Below are 19,556 nucleotides of genomic sequence, written 5' to 3' on the forward strand. Positions count from 1 at the left end.
CCTCCATAGAAGCTCGTAGTTGCGAGATCAAAACACTTGTATTTCACACAGGTCACAGCAGTTCTCCATAGAGCCTCACACTATTAGTCAAAAAAGTGCTACCAGTAGTGAAAGCTTATAAAAGCTGTTTTTTGTAAAAGTTCGGAACCAAAACTCCCCGATTTTTTTTCAGACGGTCACATAAATAATGTTAAATCTTGCTCTTAAAAGCTTTAGGTAGCTTTTAGGCGCCAAAAAATATTTTTTTGTATGTTCTCGTGGTCTCCCACAAAGCTCTGAAAGCTTACAAAAGTTATTTTTGTGAAAGTCCGACCACGGCCACCGAAAATCTGCTCATTATTTTCAGACCGTCACATATATAATGTTGAATCACGCTCTTAAAACCTGTAGGTAGCTTTTAGGGGCGGGGTTTTTTTTTTTTTTTTGAATATTGTAGAGTTCCCCACCCACAAAGCTGTAACAAAAGCTCCTAGAAAAAAAGAAACTGCAGCAGTTATTGGAAAACAGTGTCGTCATTTGCTAAATCTAGGTCACTGTCAAAGAGTTTGTTATTTCAAATGCGCTGAATGACACTCAACAAAGCAAGTTGTATATTTAATAAATTCTCGTTACACTTAAGATCCACTACAACCTTGCGGCGCTATTGACTCTGACATATATTTTCACAACGTTAATGAAAAATTGCAACAAGCAACAAGCTACAAATCGCTGGCTGCAAAAACAAAATTCTTTTGTCCCACCAACACACACCCGCCCATACATAGGCACACACACTCTAGTGGAGTGCTCTATTGCAAATGATTGCTCAAGACTGTAGCCGGTACTTGTGCGTGTTTGTTTACGTGTAACTCTCGCGGCACTTAAATGCGGTAACACACCTAGGAGTGCATAGCAAAACATCGACTACAACAACAAAGCAAACATTTATATGTAAATCCAAACAGGCATGCAAACAATTAAGAGATTTATGCACTCGTTTATATCTTTACAAGTGTGTGTGTGTGTGTGTGCGTGTGCACTATTAGTCAGTAATACTTCTATAAAATAATCACTGTCAATTTCATTACGATTCAATCACACACTTCACGCAATCAAAACAAACAACAAAATCGTTATTAAATATAGCTGAGCTTTACATGGAAAATAAGGCATTTAAAAGCGTAAACAATTATGTAAGTGAGTGGCTGCATTATAATCAGCGCTTAGAAGAGTGATAGCTAAATTTAGCTGAAATTGTACTTTGGTCGGTGATGAAAAAAACGCGAATTTTTCGAAGCGCCATTGAACTTTTTAACGCCAATTTAATTTTTGTATATTTTTGTTGTAAATTGTTTGCTCTATCTAAGCCCGAATGTATCTATTTCCCATTGCCACTGCTGGCAATAGCATACGCTTGGAGAAAATAGAGCCTGCCTACAAATACATATTGAGGCGGCTAATATCTACTCCAATCAAGATGCACCAAGATGCTTTAAGCTTAGGCTGGCGAAAGCTGTAAAGTGTAGGAGATAGTGTGTTGATATGTCCGACTCATCTTCCTCATTGCAACTGTGAAAAGTTGTCTTCACCAAAATCCAAGAGGACCTTGTCTAATTTCGACGCTGGCTTTGCGATCCCCAATGTGCCTTTTAAGTTCTACCCTGATCCAGAAGGCTTTCGCAACTCCAAAAGTTCCCCGGTTGCTGACCAACGCTTTCGGAGCTCGAGCCCAGCCTATAGATCCATTCGCTTGTATGCACGAAGACAGGGGAACCCCTGCTTAATGGAATTTTGATATGGGTGTTTTTCTTGCAAGCTCCTCTGCTTTACAATTTCTGACCTCTGCTCGTTCCCAACCTAATGGACTTTGGGTATAGGTGTTTTTTTTACAAGCTCATCTGCTTACAAGCTTAATATAGAAGTAGCTTAACGTTACCTCTAGTGAGATCATGCACTCATTGCCTAGCCTTGAGTTCATTCTCAGCGATCTCAAGGCCTGTATAGCATCTCTGCTATTGGAGTGGATGTCTATCTCTCTAACAGAAGCACATCTGCTTGAAAGACATTACCCTGGTCTTGCAATCTGAAATAAGAATTGATGAGAATCTCCCGGCAGATGACTCCCCCTCCGACATTTCCCATGAGCTTCAATCCATCCGTACAAAAAATTACTGTGCCTCTTTTCCAGCGACTTAGCCCCACCCACAAATCTCTTGGAGGTATGTGGGCGGAGAAGATGCCGCCAAGAGTCGGTTCTGCGGCGTGCAGTCGAAGTGAGAGAAGATTTCGCAATATCCCTCGCTGGGACCCTTAATATGTCCAGTTTCTCTGAGTCTGATAGCAGCTTACGCAACAATGCATCTGCCGGTTATGTCCACGGGTAATGTAACTATGGTAACTAAAAACTGCTAATTGACTTTTTTCTGTTGCTTTATTTGGAATCTATTTCTGGAAATATTTTGTAAAACTGTCTAAAATTATTTCTGCTGCAGCTCAAGTGCTACTCATAACTTAATTTGTTTCAAATCATGTTTATATTTTTATTTTGCTTTCTATTTATATTTTTTAAATATTTTGTGTAATGTTGCGCACGCGAGCCGCTCTTAACGTCACATACATTTTGCTACGAGTATGCGCACGCGCAAACGCTTCAGCGCACATTACGCGCTGCGTCACACGGCTTGGACTGAATTTGAAATTAGAAATTGTTTGTTGAGTGGGACACTTGAGCTGTCAAAACACGCGCCTGTCAAAATATTCAAACAAATACGAGTTGCGAGGGTTACCCACAAAATTGCATAGACTGGCTATTTACATATTTACAAACACATACATATATGCATAAAGGTATACCTATTTGAAGTACTAAGTGCGCTAAATGTTCGAATTAACATAATTTATACATCCCAGGGTTACTTCCTTTCTTTCAGCTTACGACTTCTTTGCCTTTCAATAATGTTATGCTAAATTTCCTGCTTTCCCACAATTTGTGTGCACTTGTTCTTGTTTACATAACAATTAAGGAGCACTGACAGCGCAGACAAAGTCTTTAGCATTTAATCTGGCACCAACATTGCTGCTCATTTAAGAATATAAGGAGCATGGCTGCGCATGCGCAACACATTCTTTGCCCATATCACAAGAGTACTGCTTAGTGCAGCTCAGTTGCACTTGAGGCGCATACAAACTTGCCCTAAATTCACACAAAAAATAGCCAGCTCGATGAAGGTGAATAAAAACAACAAGACAAGACCACATTCACTACGCTCAATTGTACTGTAAACATTTGTAAGTTATTTATATGCTACTAAAGACTAAAATGACTTTTATGGCAAGGAAGTTGTATAGTAAAGACATTGCCGTTGTCAAACTACTGAAGGGAGGACTGAGTGCACATACGAGTACAAAACATAACTCGAGAAAACTAGATATTTTTTTTGTAATTTTCTGCCTTTGTTCTCCAAGTGTTGCGAGCGGAAGTGTGGCGAAATTTATGAACTGCAAAGCGAGTGTTTGTTGTCTATTTTCTTTAGCTCTTTGTTATGAGAATAAAATGCGAGTACTCATGGGGTTAAATTCTTTTTATTACTATCAATGAAGACAGTTTTCAAGGGTGAATTGGAGTTGTAAACAGAGGCTTATTCTACTCTCATTCATGACGATGCACTAATATACTTTCTGTCGAAGTATAACCAAACATAAGGTTAGGTTATTTTAGAATATATAGTCCCTTGTGAAGCCATAGAAAAGAAGAACTCCTTTGGTCGAACTTATAAATAAGCAAAATGCTCTTTAGGTTTTGACCTCTCAAGCGCGAGACAGTCAAGAAGGAGTTGTTTCTATCTCATCTTCTTCTATACAGCTTCTGCAAATGGCGTCTGGTAAGATTCCCAGCCTTACAGAATGGACCCCAATAGCGCAATGGCCTGTTAAAAGCCCCATAACTTGGCCTTACTGAGGCGAAATGATCACTAGATCTATTGCGATCGATCTTGGACCCATCCGTAAAGAAGCTCACTGCCGCTCTTCAACGGTTTCTCTCTTCCCACAACTCCCTCGCCGATTTACGGGCAGAGAAGTAGCCGCCAAAGTTCGGCTTGGTGACTTTATTATCCAAGTGATCCGGTATGTAGTCAAAGTGTGTGAGGATTTCCGAGTGTTCAGACAGGTATTCTTTTAGGAACTCAGATTCCAATCCATACATTTTAAAGCCAATTTCGTCGAGCCAGGGATTTTTGAGGCGAAGTTTAAAAAAGCTAAATAACTAGTTGTATGGAAGACATATGTTCTAGTTTTACGATCTGAAAGATTCCAAGAAATGATCAAGCGAAAATTTCGAAACTGACGAAAAAAATTGTATAACCCCTAAAACACTTCGACTTAAAAATCGACGGGTTTTGCTTCATAGTCTCGCAGACGAAGCTGTCCAGAATGATCCCTGGAACATTTCCCGCAAAAGCGATTTTTCCTTTTTTCGACTCGCTGAAGATCAATTTGTTCTAGTATCTGGATATAATTATCAAATCTGTCCGCATTAATTCCATAAAATTTTGCCTCTTTTTACTTGCAGAAAGAACTGCGCGACACCTGCTACTTCAACGAAACCATCGTACACGGTTATTTCGTGTTTCGTTCCGTAGTCGATCTGCAGCGACGTGTCGGCTTCACGCACCGAGGTAAGGCGGTCGGGCCGAAGAAGAATGTCAACGACGCCTGCTATCTGTTCACGAAGATACAAGCCGATCAGTTTTTCCATCAGCACACCGATTATTTTGCACCGAAATCGAAGAGCACCAAAATCATCAGCGGCATTGGCACCGCACCGCAAACCACAACCGCCACACACACAACATCAGGAGCCTCAGCGCGTTCCGCGTCGCAGCGAGCAGCGCTCTCGGCCGCCGCCACAACGGCGACTGTCACGGCGACAGCGGCGCAACGCAATTACAACAGTAACAACAGGCTGTTGCGTACCAACAGCAAGAATAAGCGAGTGAATGGCGTGCGAAGCAGCAATAGCAACAACAACAATAGGAGCAGTAACAATAACCAAAATGAAGAGTACACTAATGGCCATAGTAGCAATTTAAGCAGCAGCAGCAACAATAATAACAACAACAGCAATCAGAGCAGTAATATTAACCACAATAGCAGCAGTAATTTAGTTAGCAATAGTCAGCAGCAAGTAGATTTAAGTCAGCAAAGGCAACACAGCAACAACAGTAATGGCCGCACACGCGAACACGTGCGTCAGCAACAACAGCATCAAGTGCGGCATCATCACAACGATCCGAATTTGATAGCACGTCGCCAGCACCACGAGCACAAACAGAAACGGCGGCAGCATCAGCGCCAGCAGCAGCGCCTGCGCAGCGGCAAAATAACTAGTCCAGCAACAACAACAGTGGCGCAAGAACGCGCCACAGCGACAACAACGACGAGAGCTATTTATAGCACGACAGCAGCAGGCGCAGTAGCGCACAGCAGCCATCACCATGAACAAGACGCGCGGCATGAACCGCAAGCGGCGACCGTTGCCAATGTCGCAGCCAAAGCTGCAACGGCAACGTCAATAGTCATGAAGTCAACCACAACTATTGCCAATAAGCGCAAGGGACGACGAAGAAAGGGACGTAAGCAACGAAAGCAACAACAACCACAGCGCGCGCAACAACAAATGTTGCCGCTCGTAGCGCGTGAGCATACGAAGGCCGCGCACACACCAACGCCAACCACTTGGATGTGGAGCGATTCGCCAACGCCACCGCTCTCGTCACTGTCAACGCAAATGCTAGCCGATGTGCCGAGCAGTCTATCGCCCGCAACAACATTTGGCGATTACAGCGGTGAATGGCAGACCTCAATGCCAACAAACGTTGACGCGACGTCCGTCGACACCGCAGCGCCTTCATCTTCAACACCAACTCTGTCGACGCTGGTGGCATCGGATACACCTACACCAATATACTTGGGCTCAACGACCGACCTGAGCGATGGCGCGTCGTCGCTCACGCCAACAAGCGATTACAACAACAGCACAGATTTCACGAGCGATTCTCCAGCGGATGAGGAGTCGTCGCTGAACGCTACCTTTATTACTGAAATCAATGAGAGCAGAATGTGGCCTGATCCTACAATAGCCGTAGACGAGCAATTAAACAGTATTACTTCCGAACAACAACAACACTTTACAACACAAAATGTGGCAACGCCAGTGTCAACAGCGGAGTCCATCGCGCCTACATCAACCACGTGGTCAGAGAGTAGTGAGCAGAATTGGTCATCAAGCACAACAACTAATGACACTGATGACCTTGAAACGGTGTTCCCCTCTCCCACAGCAATCGTCGACACTGAAAGCGTGGCAGTCACCGCAATTTTCTCAGAGGATGCCAATGTAACAGAAGAGACGCAAACCGTTGCTGAGGCCACCGATTTATATGCAACAATCAATTCTACCTCCAGGGAAATTGAAGCAGAAAGTAGCAGCAACACCTACAACGACGATGGCAACACCGAAGCACTGACGGAAGTCAGCGACTTGCAGAGTACAACAACTGCACAGCAAAAAGTCTATAGCTTACCGACTGAACGTGGCAATATCGGCCACATGTGGCGAAAGCAATCCGGCATCGCGGCGAGCATAGCCACACTGCTGCACCAACAATTGTTGGCGACTAGTGCCAGCAGCGGCAACGTGTACGCCTGGCGCCCGCAGCGTGGCGAAGAATACTCAGATGAAATAATCGTGGCTACAGGACGACCAGTCGCCGCAGAGCTAGAAACGACAACCGATATTGCTTCGGGCGACCGTGCAACATGGTGGCAACATCATATGAATCACAGCGGGACGAACTTTTGGGACAAAGGCATTGCTGATGAGGTGCCGAGCAACGGCGACGATGCCGATTTGGACTGGCTGAAGCACCTCACCAAGCAACGAACTGCCAGCAAGCGCAGGCATAACAACCGCAAGGCCAACATCAACAGCAGCAGAGGTGATGAGGCAGTATCCCAGCCACCTTTGCAAGCATTGTCGACGAGCGTTTCTAGCCTTAGTTTTGGCAAGAAATATGTGGCGGAAGGCAAATCACAACGACCAAGCAGCAAAGCGCATAGCGGAAGCAACAAATTGCCAGCAGCAACAACAACAGCGCACGAGTACAGCAGCACTGTGGCAACATCGCGCGCCAGCAGTGCAACAACGCGCAGCTCGGGTGTTATTACTCCCGCAACAACAAACGCAATAATGAATGACAAAACATTGGCAACAACAACGACAACACAACACCTATACGCACTGCAGCAATTGCTGGGCAATAAAACTATTTTGCCGCTATACAATCCACCGTCGTTGGTGCACTTCGATGGTAACAGCAATCACTTGGCACACACACATACACCCACAGCAAGCACGCTCAGCACATCCACTTCCGCCGCTGCGCCCACTTCAACGACCGTAGCCGGCGACGCGACAACTGCCGTCGCAGCGTCAACCACCAAAAAGTCGATACGCATCTCAACGCAGAAGTTGCTGGCCACGCCCTTTCATCAGCTGACCTACGTGCGCAACAACGCCGGTGACATTGACATCGACAACATGGACAACATCAGCGTCTATCCGGATCTGCTTGAGGAATCTGGCGAGCTGGCGGAACAGCGCTCGACGGAGCGCGCCGAAACCGACGCAACGCGCAATAGTCGGCTGACAATCGTTAGCGGTTATCTGCCAACTTCGGCGACAGCGACGTTACCCGAATCGATACGACTTGCCAAAGTCAAGATAAATAAAGAGAGGAAGCGTATGATGAGCTTGCGAAAAAGGCATAGCAGGCGACACGCGTAGTCGTGGTTTGCGAAAATTCGAATGAGCATTTAGCAACTTGTTATGTCTAGAGTTCTTAAACTTAACCTCAAGCTTACGAAGTAGCGCTTTGAAAACCAGAAATGCCTAGCAGCTTAAAAGCTTTACAAATTTTTTCGCTAAATATCACAAACAAGTACTCGGCGCTACCTAAAATTATTTTAAATTGCATGTAAAATCACAAAGCTTGCAAGCTTTTAGTGACGCTTTTCAAAATTTTTCACCAAAGTTTTGGATTTTCTAAAAAGTTCGCAGTGAGTTCATGTCAAGTCATGCGGTCTAAAAAATTTTAAAATATTGCCAAAGCGCTTACTTTACATTAGTATACCGAAGCAGGGAGTGAAAGCTTAAAACGTTGTATGAAAGCTTAAAACGATGTATGAAAGCTTATAAATGAAAGCTTGTGCTTATACAGCTTTCTCTTTGCTAACAAAAATCAGACTTGTTTGCATCAGCAGACCGTAGCAGGCAGTGAAAGCTTAAAACGATGCATGAAAGCTTAGTAACGAAAGCTTTTGCTTGTGCAGCTTTCTTTCTGTTAAGACAAGTTAGGCTTGGTAATAAAGTAAAACAATTTATTCTTAAAAATAGTTGCGGTTTAAGATTTGTACTGAAATATAAACTGTGTAAAAATTATTGAGAACCCACAATATATGTTGCATAAATATTATATCTTATAGATATTAGAAATAAACAGTTTTTTAGCGAATGTTTTGGTACACAGCGTTAGCAGACGAATCAATTTCATATTTCACAGCGAAAAATCACATAATTTCACGAAACACCGAACACGACGCAGAGCCGAATTCATGCAAACACGAATTGCACGAACGCTGCGTACTCGCATACGAAAATACACGTTTTTGAACGCCACAAACAATTTCGGACGCATTACTGGGTTGCAGAACAAAGCGCAAGACCGTTGATAACTGTAAACACTGAATAGTTTATTAGACAATGTTTAAGGCATATTTTGTTGCAGTAAATTAAAAACAAATGAGACAATAAACAGCTGGCATATGTAGTTTATGGCTAAAAAATATATGTATCGAGGCAGAGTGAAGCAAACGACGCCAATACAGAGGCGAAGGAAGTAACGAATAAGCTCGAAAAAATACATATCGTCACCTAAAGTGCAAAACAATGATCATCAAAAAAATGAAAATCGTTTACAGATATGATAACCAAAATATTACCCTTTTATAACCCAAATATGAGTGTATGATAACCAAAATATAACCGTTTGGTAACCAAAACTCAATTTTTGGTTTTATATTTGTTTTTTATTATAACGTTTTTTCTTCGCCTGTTATTTTGCATTTTAGGTGACGATATACATACATATGTATATTCAAAATTCTACTTCTGAAAATAAACAGAAAATAAAAATAAATAAATAGATCGTAGAGCAAAGCATTTTTGACAGAAATTATTATTAAAGCGTTAAATGTGCTTTTTGATATATGCAGAAAGCTAACTATACGAATATAAGTGCATAAATATAGTAACAGAAGAATTAGTATTTAATAAATGTTTGAAATTTGCACGATTAAGCCTTGGCGAAGCGAAAAAATATTTACCTAAAATAAATAGAACTAAACTACAGCAAAAAACAGTAATTTCAACTGAGAAACGAACGTTTTATCAACTAAATCGCACACAGTAACACTTCCAAAATACCAAGAAAAATATATATACGAAAACATAGTGAAACAATTTGAAAAAAATAAAATATAAAAATCATATTAAATTGTTTGCAAATTTAACTAAACCGATAATGCAAAATATACCTTTGCAAAAACGAAAAATGCTTGGGTTGAAAATATAAAAGCATCAATTTAGTAAAACGAGCATTATTTATTTGAGAACAGTGGTCAAATATACAAGAATTGAAGTTATAAAAATGCAAAAAAAAAAATATCAAAAAAACGGAAAAAATTATAGTACGAAGCAGATTTTCCTATAATTACAGCAATAATTAACCACAGCAAAGAAATATTAAACATTTTGCATTAAACCAAAAACGAAAAATAAAGAATTTAGACTTTTGCAAGCATACTAGGCGAAAAATTATATACAATTAAAAACAATTTAATATAGCAAACACTTAAGGGAACTATTTATTAAAGGCGAATTATAGCAACTACTTAATTAGATGAATAAATTTATTAAAAAATTAATATTAAAAACAAATGAGAATCAATTTCATATAGTATTGCAGAAAAAATTTCCAAAACATGAAAGTATGCAGGCGATAAAATACTTTGGATTAATTAAAAAGCAACTGAAATAGGAAACTTTAATAATTTTGAAAGTTAAAAATACACAGAAGCTGAAAACTGCTTTTGTATTAAAACATTTTGAAAATTTAAAAAGCCACTGAAATAGAAAACCGCTTTTGTATTAAATAATTTCGAAGGTTTTACTTTTTTTATATTTTCGGTGTTTTTGTAATTTATATGAGAGACAAATTATATGCAGCGGGTGCACAAAAACAAAGTTATGAGCTCTGAAAAGAGCAAAACTGTGCGCTGATTGGTCGGATTAACGCATTGCGCCTGACTTACTCAAAAGAAGAGTAATGCACAAAGCAAAATTATGGTGAAAAGAGCGAAACTGTGCGCTGATTGGTCAGGCTGAAGCTCTGCACTTGACTCACGCATACCAGCAAAAGTAATGCACAAAGCAAAATTATAGAGAAAAGAGCGCAACTGTGCGCTGATTGGTTGACCACTGAATTAACGTACTTGGCTTGGTTTGCGTGGCATAAATCGCAACTACGATTGTTCGACACTTTCAAACAAAAATCAGTGCAGGCTCAGCTTGCAAATAGACATATATTTTCTACATGATTTCGAAATTTAACTAATTTTTAATAGACCGTTAAACAAATATTTAATATGGACTTCACTAACAGAAGTATCAACAAAAACTATAACAACACATTTAAATAAAGGAAAAATATTACAAAGTTAAAAAAAGATGTTACCAAAACAAATTTGTTGCTCGAATATTTATTAACACTTACATACATATATAACAGCAGAAGAAGTGTGTATTATTTATAACCGAATTGAAAACCAAAAACTAACCGAAATCCTAAAGTAACAAAAACGAGCTGTTTCATGACTTCAAAACCACAGAACCTGAGGAATATATATATATATATACTATATATAATAATGAAGACTTAACCAAACGAGAAATGGAATGTTGAGAAAAACTACTTTATAGTTAATAAAATTAATTTCCATTTCCACTAAAAATTACACTTAAAATTAAGCCTAAACGTAAAAATAAAAAAAGCGTATGAATTTGTATAGACGAGCGTACGGCATAATGAAATTAATTAGTACATAATTAAATATGGTTACGTATATGTAATAACACGTGTACTTGAAGCTGCTATGGTGGAAATGTAGGAACTGCTAATACTTGAAAAATATATGGAGAACTACTAAGACACAAGAAGAGTGTATAAAGAACATTGAAGCACAGTTTTAAAGCCAAGCGTGTGCATAAGATTGAATAAAACAAATAGGCAGCAACTGAAACGTAATACATTGTAAAAATAGCGCTTAGATTTATTTTTAGTTTTAATTATAATTTTCACAAATTTTATTTTAGTTTTTTTTTTCCTTAGACACGTTTTGCTAACTCTACTGTTAATGTAATGCATAAAAAATAGTGTATTAACGCTTTTTTTGTATTGTAATAAATATATATTTTTCACTTAACCCAAAATAGGTATTTAAACTAGTTGAGAATCTAAACAATAAGCAAAGGAAAATATGCAGAAAATACGAAAAAAATATTCATTCACACACTTCAGTTAACTACTAATTGCATAAGGCTTAGACATTTATAGGAATAAATATGTATGTAGAGTATTAAAATGAATGGAAAACGACAGAAGTGTAATGCAGCAGGTACTATGAGTAAAAAAAAAAAGAAATGATTAATGGAAACAAATATGCTGGTTATAAATATTGTAGCATAAAAGTGAAGTGAAATCTAACGACTAAACAATAAAAAAACAAGAAAAACAAAACGAAAATGTTTTAAACGCCAATATTTGTAAATTAATTTTGCTGCCTCAAAATATATAAATATGTATGTATTTAACACATAATTAACTATTATCTATACACCAACAGCTAACCAAACTTTACATTATTTAAACTAGCTATGCATATTTTTCGCACACAACTGCAGATGTCGCAATAATTTAATACTTTTTTTCCGATTTTTTTTCTAATTTTTTTCCTAATTTTTTTCCTAGTTTTTTTCCTATTTTTCCCCCTATTTTTTTCAAACTTTTTTTTCAAATTTTTTTTCCTAATTTTTTTTCCTAAATTTTCCCCTAATTTTTTTCATAATTTTTTTTTTAACAATTTCCAGTCTAACTATTGCTTTGCGGTTTATTACTCACTCACAGACACTCTACTCTCTATTCGCAAACCTACAGCAAGCACTTTTCATGCGCGCTTTCACAACGCACGAGCTTTATAGAAGCTTTCACTCATCTACCACGGCATACCACACAAATTCACTTTGTAGATAATTTTCCTTAGTTTTTAAATAAAATAAATAACTACTACGACTAACTTTGTTTAGTTCAACTATTAATTAATTTATATTTAATTTGTTTTATTTTAATTGTATAATTAATGAATAATTATTTATGTGTAGAAAAGAAAGCGCCGCAACTGCTAAATAAAATCAAATATATATAAAATACTAATGCCATGATTTTTTTATTAATTTTCTTGAAGAAATATTTTCATTTATAATTTATTTAAATTGAAAGCCACAAACACTTTTACTTTATATAAATTTAAAAAAAATATATATAATTTATAGAATTGAAAAATTACAAATTTTTTTCTTTTCTTTGGTCACACTAATGTTAAAAATCTACGCATTCTTACACAATAAAACTAAAATTGCAACAACAATTACTGCATAACGAAAAACTAAGAAAAAATTGATATTTACTCAAATGAAGAAATGCGTACAGCAAACCCTATTAATTCGCAAGTAATTATAATGAAAATATATAAAAAGGTATTTAATGAAACGAATTCTTAGTTACTACGTTAATTTTCAAGGGCATAAGAATTTATGACAAACGTAAAATAATTGAAAAGTGAAAAACTGGAAGAGATAACTGCGTATAAATAAATTTAATATTGAAAAATATTAACAAAAAATCAATTGATGTTTTATTTTCCAAAGGCAACTTGCTGTGGGGTTGCTGAAAGGAACGGTTTAGAAGGCTGTAAAACATGAACAGCAAGCATAAAGGGTCGAAAAAGGCGGCAATGGAGGATTAAGTCTATAACTGAACACTGAACACACACTTTGACTTCATACCGGATCAGTTAGATCATAGATAGTAGATTTGCAGCTCCGGAGTGCAGCCTCCTTTAGAGAAGAGACAACTCACTCAGATAGCAGACAATGGGGCTATGAACGCATTTACAGTGCGTTGGAGGAAGGGGCAGTGACCTCGCCATTAATAGCATCAAATGTCTATATGATACGACTAATATGGGAGGACAGGAATCACTGGAATTTGTAAAACTGATGAGCTAGCTAGGAAAGGCGATCTTCAACAGCTATCAGAGAATTCCTGACTATTCTCTTGTGTTCTACTTCATAGTTGGGCTTGGCGGAAACATCGGTATTTGTGTCGCAAGGTTGGTCGATTGATCGGAGTCCAAACCCACTACACACAGTAAGTCTAGCAGTTGTAGATCTTTGTGGAAGATGAAGTGGAAAGAACTCAACACTTTTCTTGACTGGACCGCCTCCCAAAAGGAATGTCAAGACTTAAACACTTGAGCGCAACCTTCAGATATTCCACCGAACTGGCGGGATGAAATTAAACGCCGGTGAAAATTTGTACGGCTACTAAGCGTTTTGCCAATCTATAAGTCCGAACGAAGGAGTTCTTTTTTATGGCTTCACAAAGGACTACATACACCAGTCCACGTGCAATCTTCGATCAGCCATCTAACCTAATCCCTAACATTCCTAATTAACCTTACGACCTTCGTACAAGATTTCAAGAAAACCCACAACATTTACGAACACACTTCGTATACTAAATTAAACTCGCTCTCTTTTCTTAAACTCAGACACCTTAAACTCCACTTTCAAACAGTCTTACATATGCCTGACCTAATTTGAATTTCTGCATTTTATTTCTATTTACCGAAGATGTTACTTTATGCATAACTTAGTTGCATCTTCGCCATTCCCAACCTGCACTTGCAACTAGACATTCATGCAACACAAACATATTACAATCAGTTGGTTGCGCATGAGCACTTAAATGGACGCGTCATTAAATCAAAGACGCGCAAAAGTTGAAGTCATAATTTTATTACCATGCTCAGTGCGCGTATTTGCGCACAAGCTGAGACATAAAAAATATGCAACGAGCAAAAAATTACTTGTACCAAAGCTGACATCCAATGCCGGGTCGCGTCGCGCTTCAATTTTCCACAATCGAGGAAAATATACAGCGCAAACACTCTGCGCGCGCTTACTGTTTTATAGCGCTTTTAACTCGTTAACGAGTTGGTGGCGATAACTGCGTGAAAACGGAAATTAGATTAGAGAGAATGTGATGATTTTTTTGAAACGGCGCTAAGGAATAGAAAGTATAATGTCTTTAAAATGACTTATGACTGGCAGCGTAATTGTTTGAAGAACCCTAGATGATATTCCTTTTAATTGACGTTGCAATCGCCTGAGAGTTTTTTATTTAAACTCATGGCAGCCGCCCGGTAAAATGTTCATTTGTTCCAAATTTTGTACAAGCTCGAGTTTAGTGCCCAAACCTCATCTCAAACACCTTTTTGAGAATAAGTATACAACGCTTTAACAAAAACACATCAATCATCAATAAATATAAAGTCGAGTTAGTGACGCAAGTGGAAATGGGTTAATTTCAACTGGAACATTACATTAGTGGTCCCATAGACTCAGCCACGCTTTCCTTAGAGGTTAATTTCTGAATATCAACAGCGATGTGCGAGACAAGGTTCGTTGCAAAAATTTTGTCTCAATTGAGCTTATTACTTGGACTCTGCGCCTGGAAAATCAGCCGATGAATAGTGATTTGCCAAGTTTAAACGAGGCGAAATGAGCACCAAGGACGATGAAGGCTGTGGACGCCCTAAAGAAGCTGTTACAGAAGAAAATATTAAAAAAGTGCTCAAAATAATTTCAGATGACCGTAAAGTGAAGTTTTTCGAGACGGAAGGTGCTCTAAAGATATCAACAGAATGTGTACATTATATCATTCACGAATATTTGTGTATGAGCAAGCTCTGTGTAAAGTGGATGCCGCACGAGAACAGTATTGACCAAAAAACGGCGAGTTAATGATTCAGAGCAGTGTTATGGATATGTTTAAACGTAATAAAACCGAGTATTTGCCTCGATAGTCAATCCGAATTCCAATCGACACTCATCTAAATGGACTGCACACGATGAAACCGCTCCAAAGCGCGTTAAAATGCAAAAGTCGGCTAGCTAGGTTATGTCGTCTGTATTTTGGGATGCGCACGGAACAATTTTCATTGACTACCTTGAAAAAGGAAATACCATTAACAGCGACTATTACTTAATGTTATTGGACGAAGAATGATAGCATTTGAAAGGAAACTGCAGTTTCGCCAAGACATGCACAAGTCAGTGAAAACGATGGCAAAAATCCAAGAATTGGGCTTCGGAGGGCTTCCGCATACACCTTATTCTACAGATCTTTCCCCCAGCGACTATTTTCTGTTCACGGATCTCAAAAGAACGCTCGCTTGGAAGAAGTTTGCGTCGAATGAAAAGATGATCGGCTACGCTGAGGACTACTTTGAAGCACGGCACAAATCCTCGTTCTATAAGAATGATATCGAAAAGTTGATAGTTCGCTATGAACAGTATATCACCATTGAAGGGAACTATGTTGAATAAAAAAAGTGAATTTTATCAATAAAATGTAGTTTACTATGGTAGGCAGGGGACTTTTCAAGTGCTGCAATAAAAAACAGTTGTAACCGAAAATTCTGATGATGAAAGAGAAATTATTAAAATTCGTTGTGTGTAGAATTTCCAAGTCTTGCTCATTTCTGAAGGACTCATCGACTCAACCTCGTGCTGCATTATTTTTGCGTAAATTGCGTTTGAACGCCAACACATTTTTGCTTTCAAGATTTCGAATGTTGCAGATGCGTTTCACCGCCACAAGCAACGCGTAGCTTGAAACGCTCGGCAAACAAACAACGCAGGTGTTTATGGCTTTACCACTTTGATTTCTTTTTATTCAAATACTTTATTACTGTTTGCTGCTTTTTGATGCTAAAATGCAAGCAAGTTTGCATCAAATTGTTCGAATTTTGATAAATCCCTGTGGCAACATGTGGTCGGCGTTTCGCTTGTTTTATGCGAGCCAGATAAGCGCAACGACAACTCGACAAATGATAGTTTATTAGACGGTTTTAGCTATGCGCCAAAAAGTTTCGTTTTTCAAAAAGTCTGCGAATTCCAAGTAAATGTAGTAAATAAAAACAGCGAAGCGCTATGCAAAAAAAATCCAAGCGACGCAGATGCGCCCACCCCGCATGCCAATCAGCGCGCGCATTAGCGAGTTTTTAATCGCCATTGCCACAGACGTTGCAGCAGCGCCACGAAATGTGCGTGGCGGCTTCAACTTATTTATTAAGTGATTTGGCAATTTACTGTCCAACCACATGCCGGTGCATTTACTACTTTGTTTCAGTGTTTCAGTGGCTCGGTGAGCAAAACCGACCGTGCGCGCTAATGAAATGTGCATTTTCGATTTTTTCTAATTTTTTTTAATTTTCAATTTTTGTTTTGCCGACTTGCCTCGCAATTTCTGTCGTCATTTGTGCGTGGCAGACGGGTAGTTAAATATGTTGTACACACACACATACACAGGCCATTTTGCTGGCAGCTATGTATATGCACATACATTTAGCATAAATATTTGAGAGCTTAATTGTTTTGCTAATTACTCCATCAGTCAGTTAATTAAGCTTTAAAAATTAACAAAAAAAAATCTCGAGTGTTGAGCATTAAAACTTCAATAGAATCGAACGTATCGTAAATCAATTTGGTGGTGTTAATAACGATGTGTTACGCATGCTTTTCGAAAGGCAGTCAAGGTTCGAGTTTCGTATTAAGTTGTCATTGGTTAATTCGTTCTTTATCTTAAGACACTCACGCGGAGTTTATGTGCGGATTTTTCAAGCGAGAGATAAGAGTTGCTATGAAAAGTAGAGAATTTTTAATTAATTAGTAAAAAATTAAGTTCTTCTGTGGCAAGAGAGTTATTTGAGGGTAATGAACTCCAGCATTTTTTACCGCATTGTCTGTAAAAAACTCACGTCTTTCTAGTAATAAGAGCTCGCTCTAAAGGCGATTAGTCCAAAGTGATATCAGTTTCACCACATTGTATGCTTATATTATGAGGTAGATTCTATAAATTCTTGGATCATATGGTTAAGTTATGTTTCGGAACCACATCGTGGCCTTGTGATATAAGGGCTGAAGCAATTCGTCGCGCTGTCAAATGCTCGAAATCTGATTACCCCTGAAATCATTAGATTTCTGAACTGTCAGCTTGGAACGACCGACATAATGTCTTCGCGGAGGCTTAAGACAAGTCGGTTGGCAAGTTTTCTTGAAAACTACTCAACCGATCTTCATGAAATTCTACAAAGGTCTGTGAGATACAATTCTTAAAGACTTGCATGAAGAATTGGCTGCCAACTGTTTCTATGTAATATAATAAAAACCAGTGCTTCGGTGACGCGCCGCGAAGTGATGCATTTAAAAGTCACGAGGCCTTTAACGGTCTCTGGCTGCTCAGGGTCGCCGGCTTTATCTAAGACGCCACGCCAGTGCTTCACGCTCACGCCGCCAAGTGATGTGATTTAAAGTCACGAGGCGACTTCAACGGTCGCGAGCTTCTAAGAAAAGCAGGCGCCGTGCCTGGCCAGTGCTTCGGTGACGCTCACGCCAGCTGAGGCGATCTATATAGCTGGCTCTATATAAGAAAGCAGGCGCCGTGTGATTTAAAAGTCACGAGGCGACTTCAACCGAGCGTTAAAAAAAGACGTTTTTTATCAGAGGAAACTCATCTGAGGAGTTACATGAGTTTCCTCGAGTAAAAACCGGCTCTTTTTAATCAATCAAGGATATCTTAGAATCTTTTGTTACATAGAATTCAAAGTTCCTTAAAGCTCTAAAAAAAGCTGAAAAGCTCATTCTCTCTTCTGTTGAACTTTTATTGCAAAAGAACTGTCAATAAGTTCAAGAAGCAAACGGACCTTACACTAACTACCAAAACTGCCTTAAAACCTCCCAAACTCTTATTCTGGGAATCTTTGGCTTACTCTGTAATATAATACGCTAAAGAGATGCATATTACTACCGATTGCTCCGTTCGCAGAACATTTGGGTATAAGCAACCGGAACGTACCGTGGTTTTATCCGACCAAGAGCTGTCAACTCGGCACCAATCCTCTAAATTCCAGCAGGCATATTTTCTGCTACTACAACAACAATAACTTCATATTGCTGCATACGAAAGCGGCAACTCTGTATACTACCGCTTAGCTAACGATATTTCTCATTATAAGCCATCAATACTTTTATCAAGTACCTTCTAAGCAGCATAAGAGGTGCTAAATGAGCTCGATCATTATCATAATACACGCTATTCCTTAAAGATTAGTATTTTTCGCAATAATGACTTTATTATTGCAACTTTTCGCTTGCAATTGGCGTTGACTTGCGCATTTTACGATTAGTTACGCGTCTACAATTACAACGCTACATGCAGCTTTACGCATGTAACGTCTGGGGAGTTGCCTCCTTACGCGTGTGCTTATATCGGGTGTCGTTCGCTGGCACAGTGGTAATTAATTTCTGCCAGCGATTGTTGTTGTTGCTACTATTGCCACGAATTACTGACATTGTTTTTGCAAAACATCGTGGTATTTCGCCGTCGTTGCGACCGTGCTGCTAAAACCAGTAACGCCGCCACTGTGCCACAGAGCGCAGGAACAAAAACAACAGCACGCCGGCTGCTGCGAATGAAACTGAAACAGGACACGAGCTGGCAAGCAGGCAGGCAGCAACAAAAATGTCACTTTGACTGCCACTACAGTGGTAAACAAAAACAGTGGTACGCCAAGTAGCAACACCGACGCGCAACACCAACAACAACAGCGATTGGAAGTACATTGCAGGTGCAGGAAATCGATACTAGTTTGGCATTCAACTGAACTGGAGCATTCGCATTACTTTTATTATGATTTTCGATGCTATTTCGCGCACAGTCTGCGCTGTCTGTAGACTATGTGTGTATGTGGTTGTGTATATGCGCTTATGGAGGCGTGTGCTGGCAGCAGGAATGGTTGCTGTTTGTGGAAGATCATGTAAAGCAATCGGCTGGCAAATGGGTGAAACAAAACAGAAAGCAAAAACAAATAATTTATTTTGAGAATCGCTTAATGAGTGTTTCTTCGCCAGTCATACGAGCCGCGCACTGCCGCTGGACAATGGTGGGCAGCAAAGCGGCAAATAAAATTGAAATTCCAAGAACTGTAAAGTGTAGTTGGTACTTTGGGAACCGGCGATCAAGCAGCGGCCTTAGGCGCACATAAATTGCTTTTAA

At 39.2% G+C, this 19,556-nt stretch overlaps 1 protein-coding gene across 2 annotated transcripts in view; it reads left to right on the forward strand.

The window, feature by feature from the left end:
* The window catches only part of LOC126755390 (pneumococcal serine-rich repeat protein), a 165,210-nt gene extending 152,150 nt beyond the window's left edge, over positions 1 to 13,060 (forward strand). For both annotated transcript variants that reach the window (XM_050467932.1, XM_050467935.1), the window contains one exon: positions 4,550 to 13,060. In XM_050467932.1, the coding sequence (XP_050323889.1) occupies positions 4,550 to 7,825 (3,276 nt within the window). In that variant the 3' untranslated portion in view covers positions 7,826 to 13,060. The remainder of the gene's footprint in view (positions 1 to 4,549) is intronic.
* Positions 13,061 to 19,556: the final 6,496 nt, after the last annotated feature.

The sequence above is a fragment of the Bactrocera neohumeralis genome, chromosome 4 (genome assembly GCF_024586455.1).
Source record: "Bactrocera neohumeralis isolate Rockhampton chromosome 4, APGP_CSIRO_Bneo_wtdbg2-racon-allhic-juicebox.fasta_v2, whole genome shotgun sequence".
Taxonomy (NCBI): Eukaryota; Metazoa; Arthropoda; class Insecta; order Diptera; family Tephritidae; genus Bactrocera; species Bactrocera neohumeralis.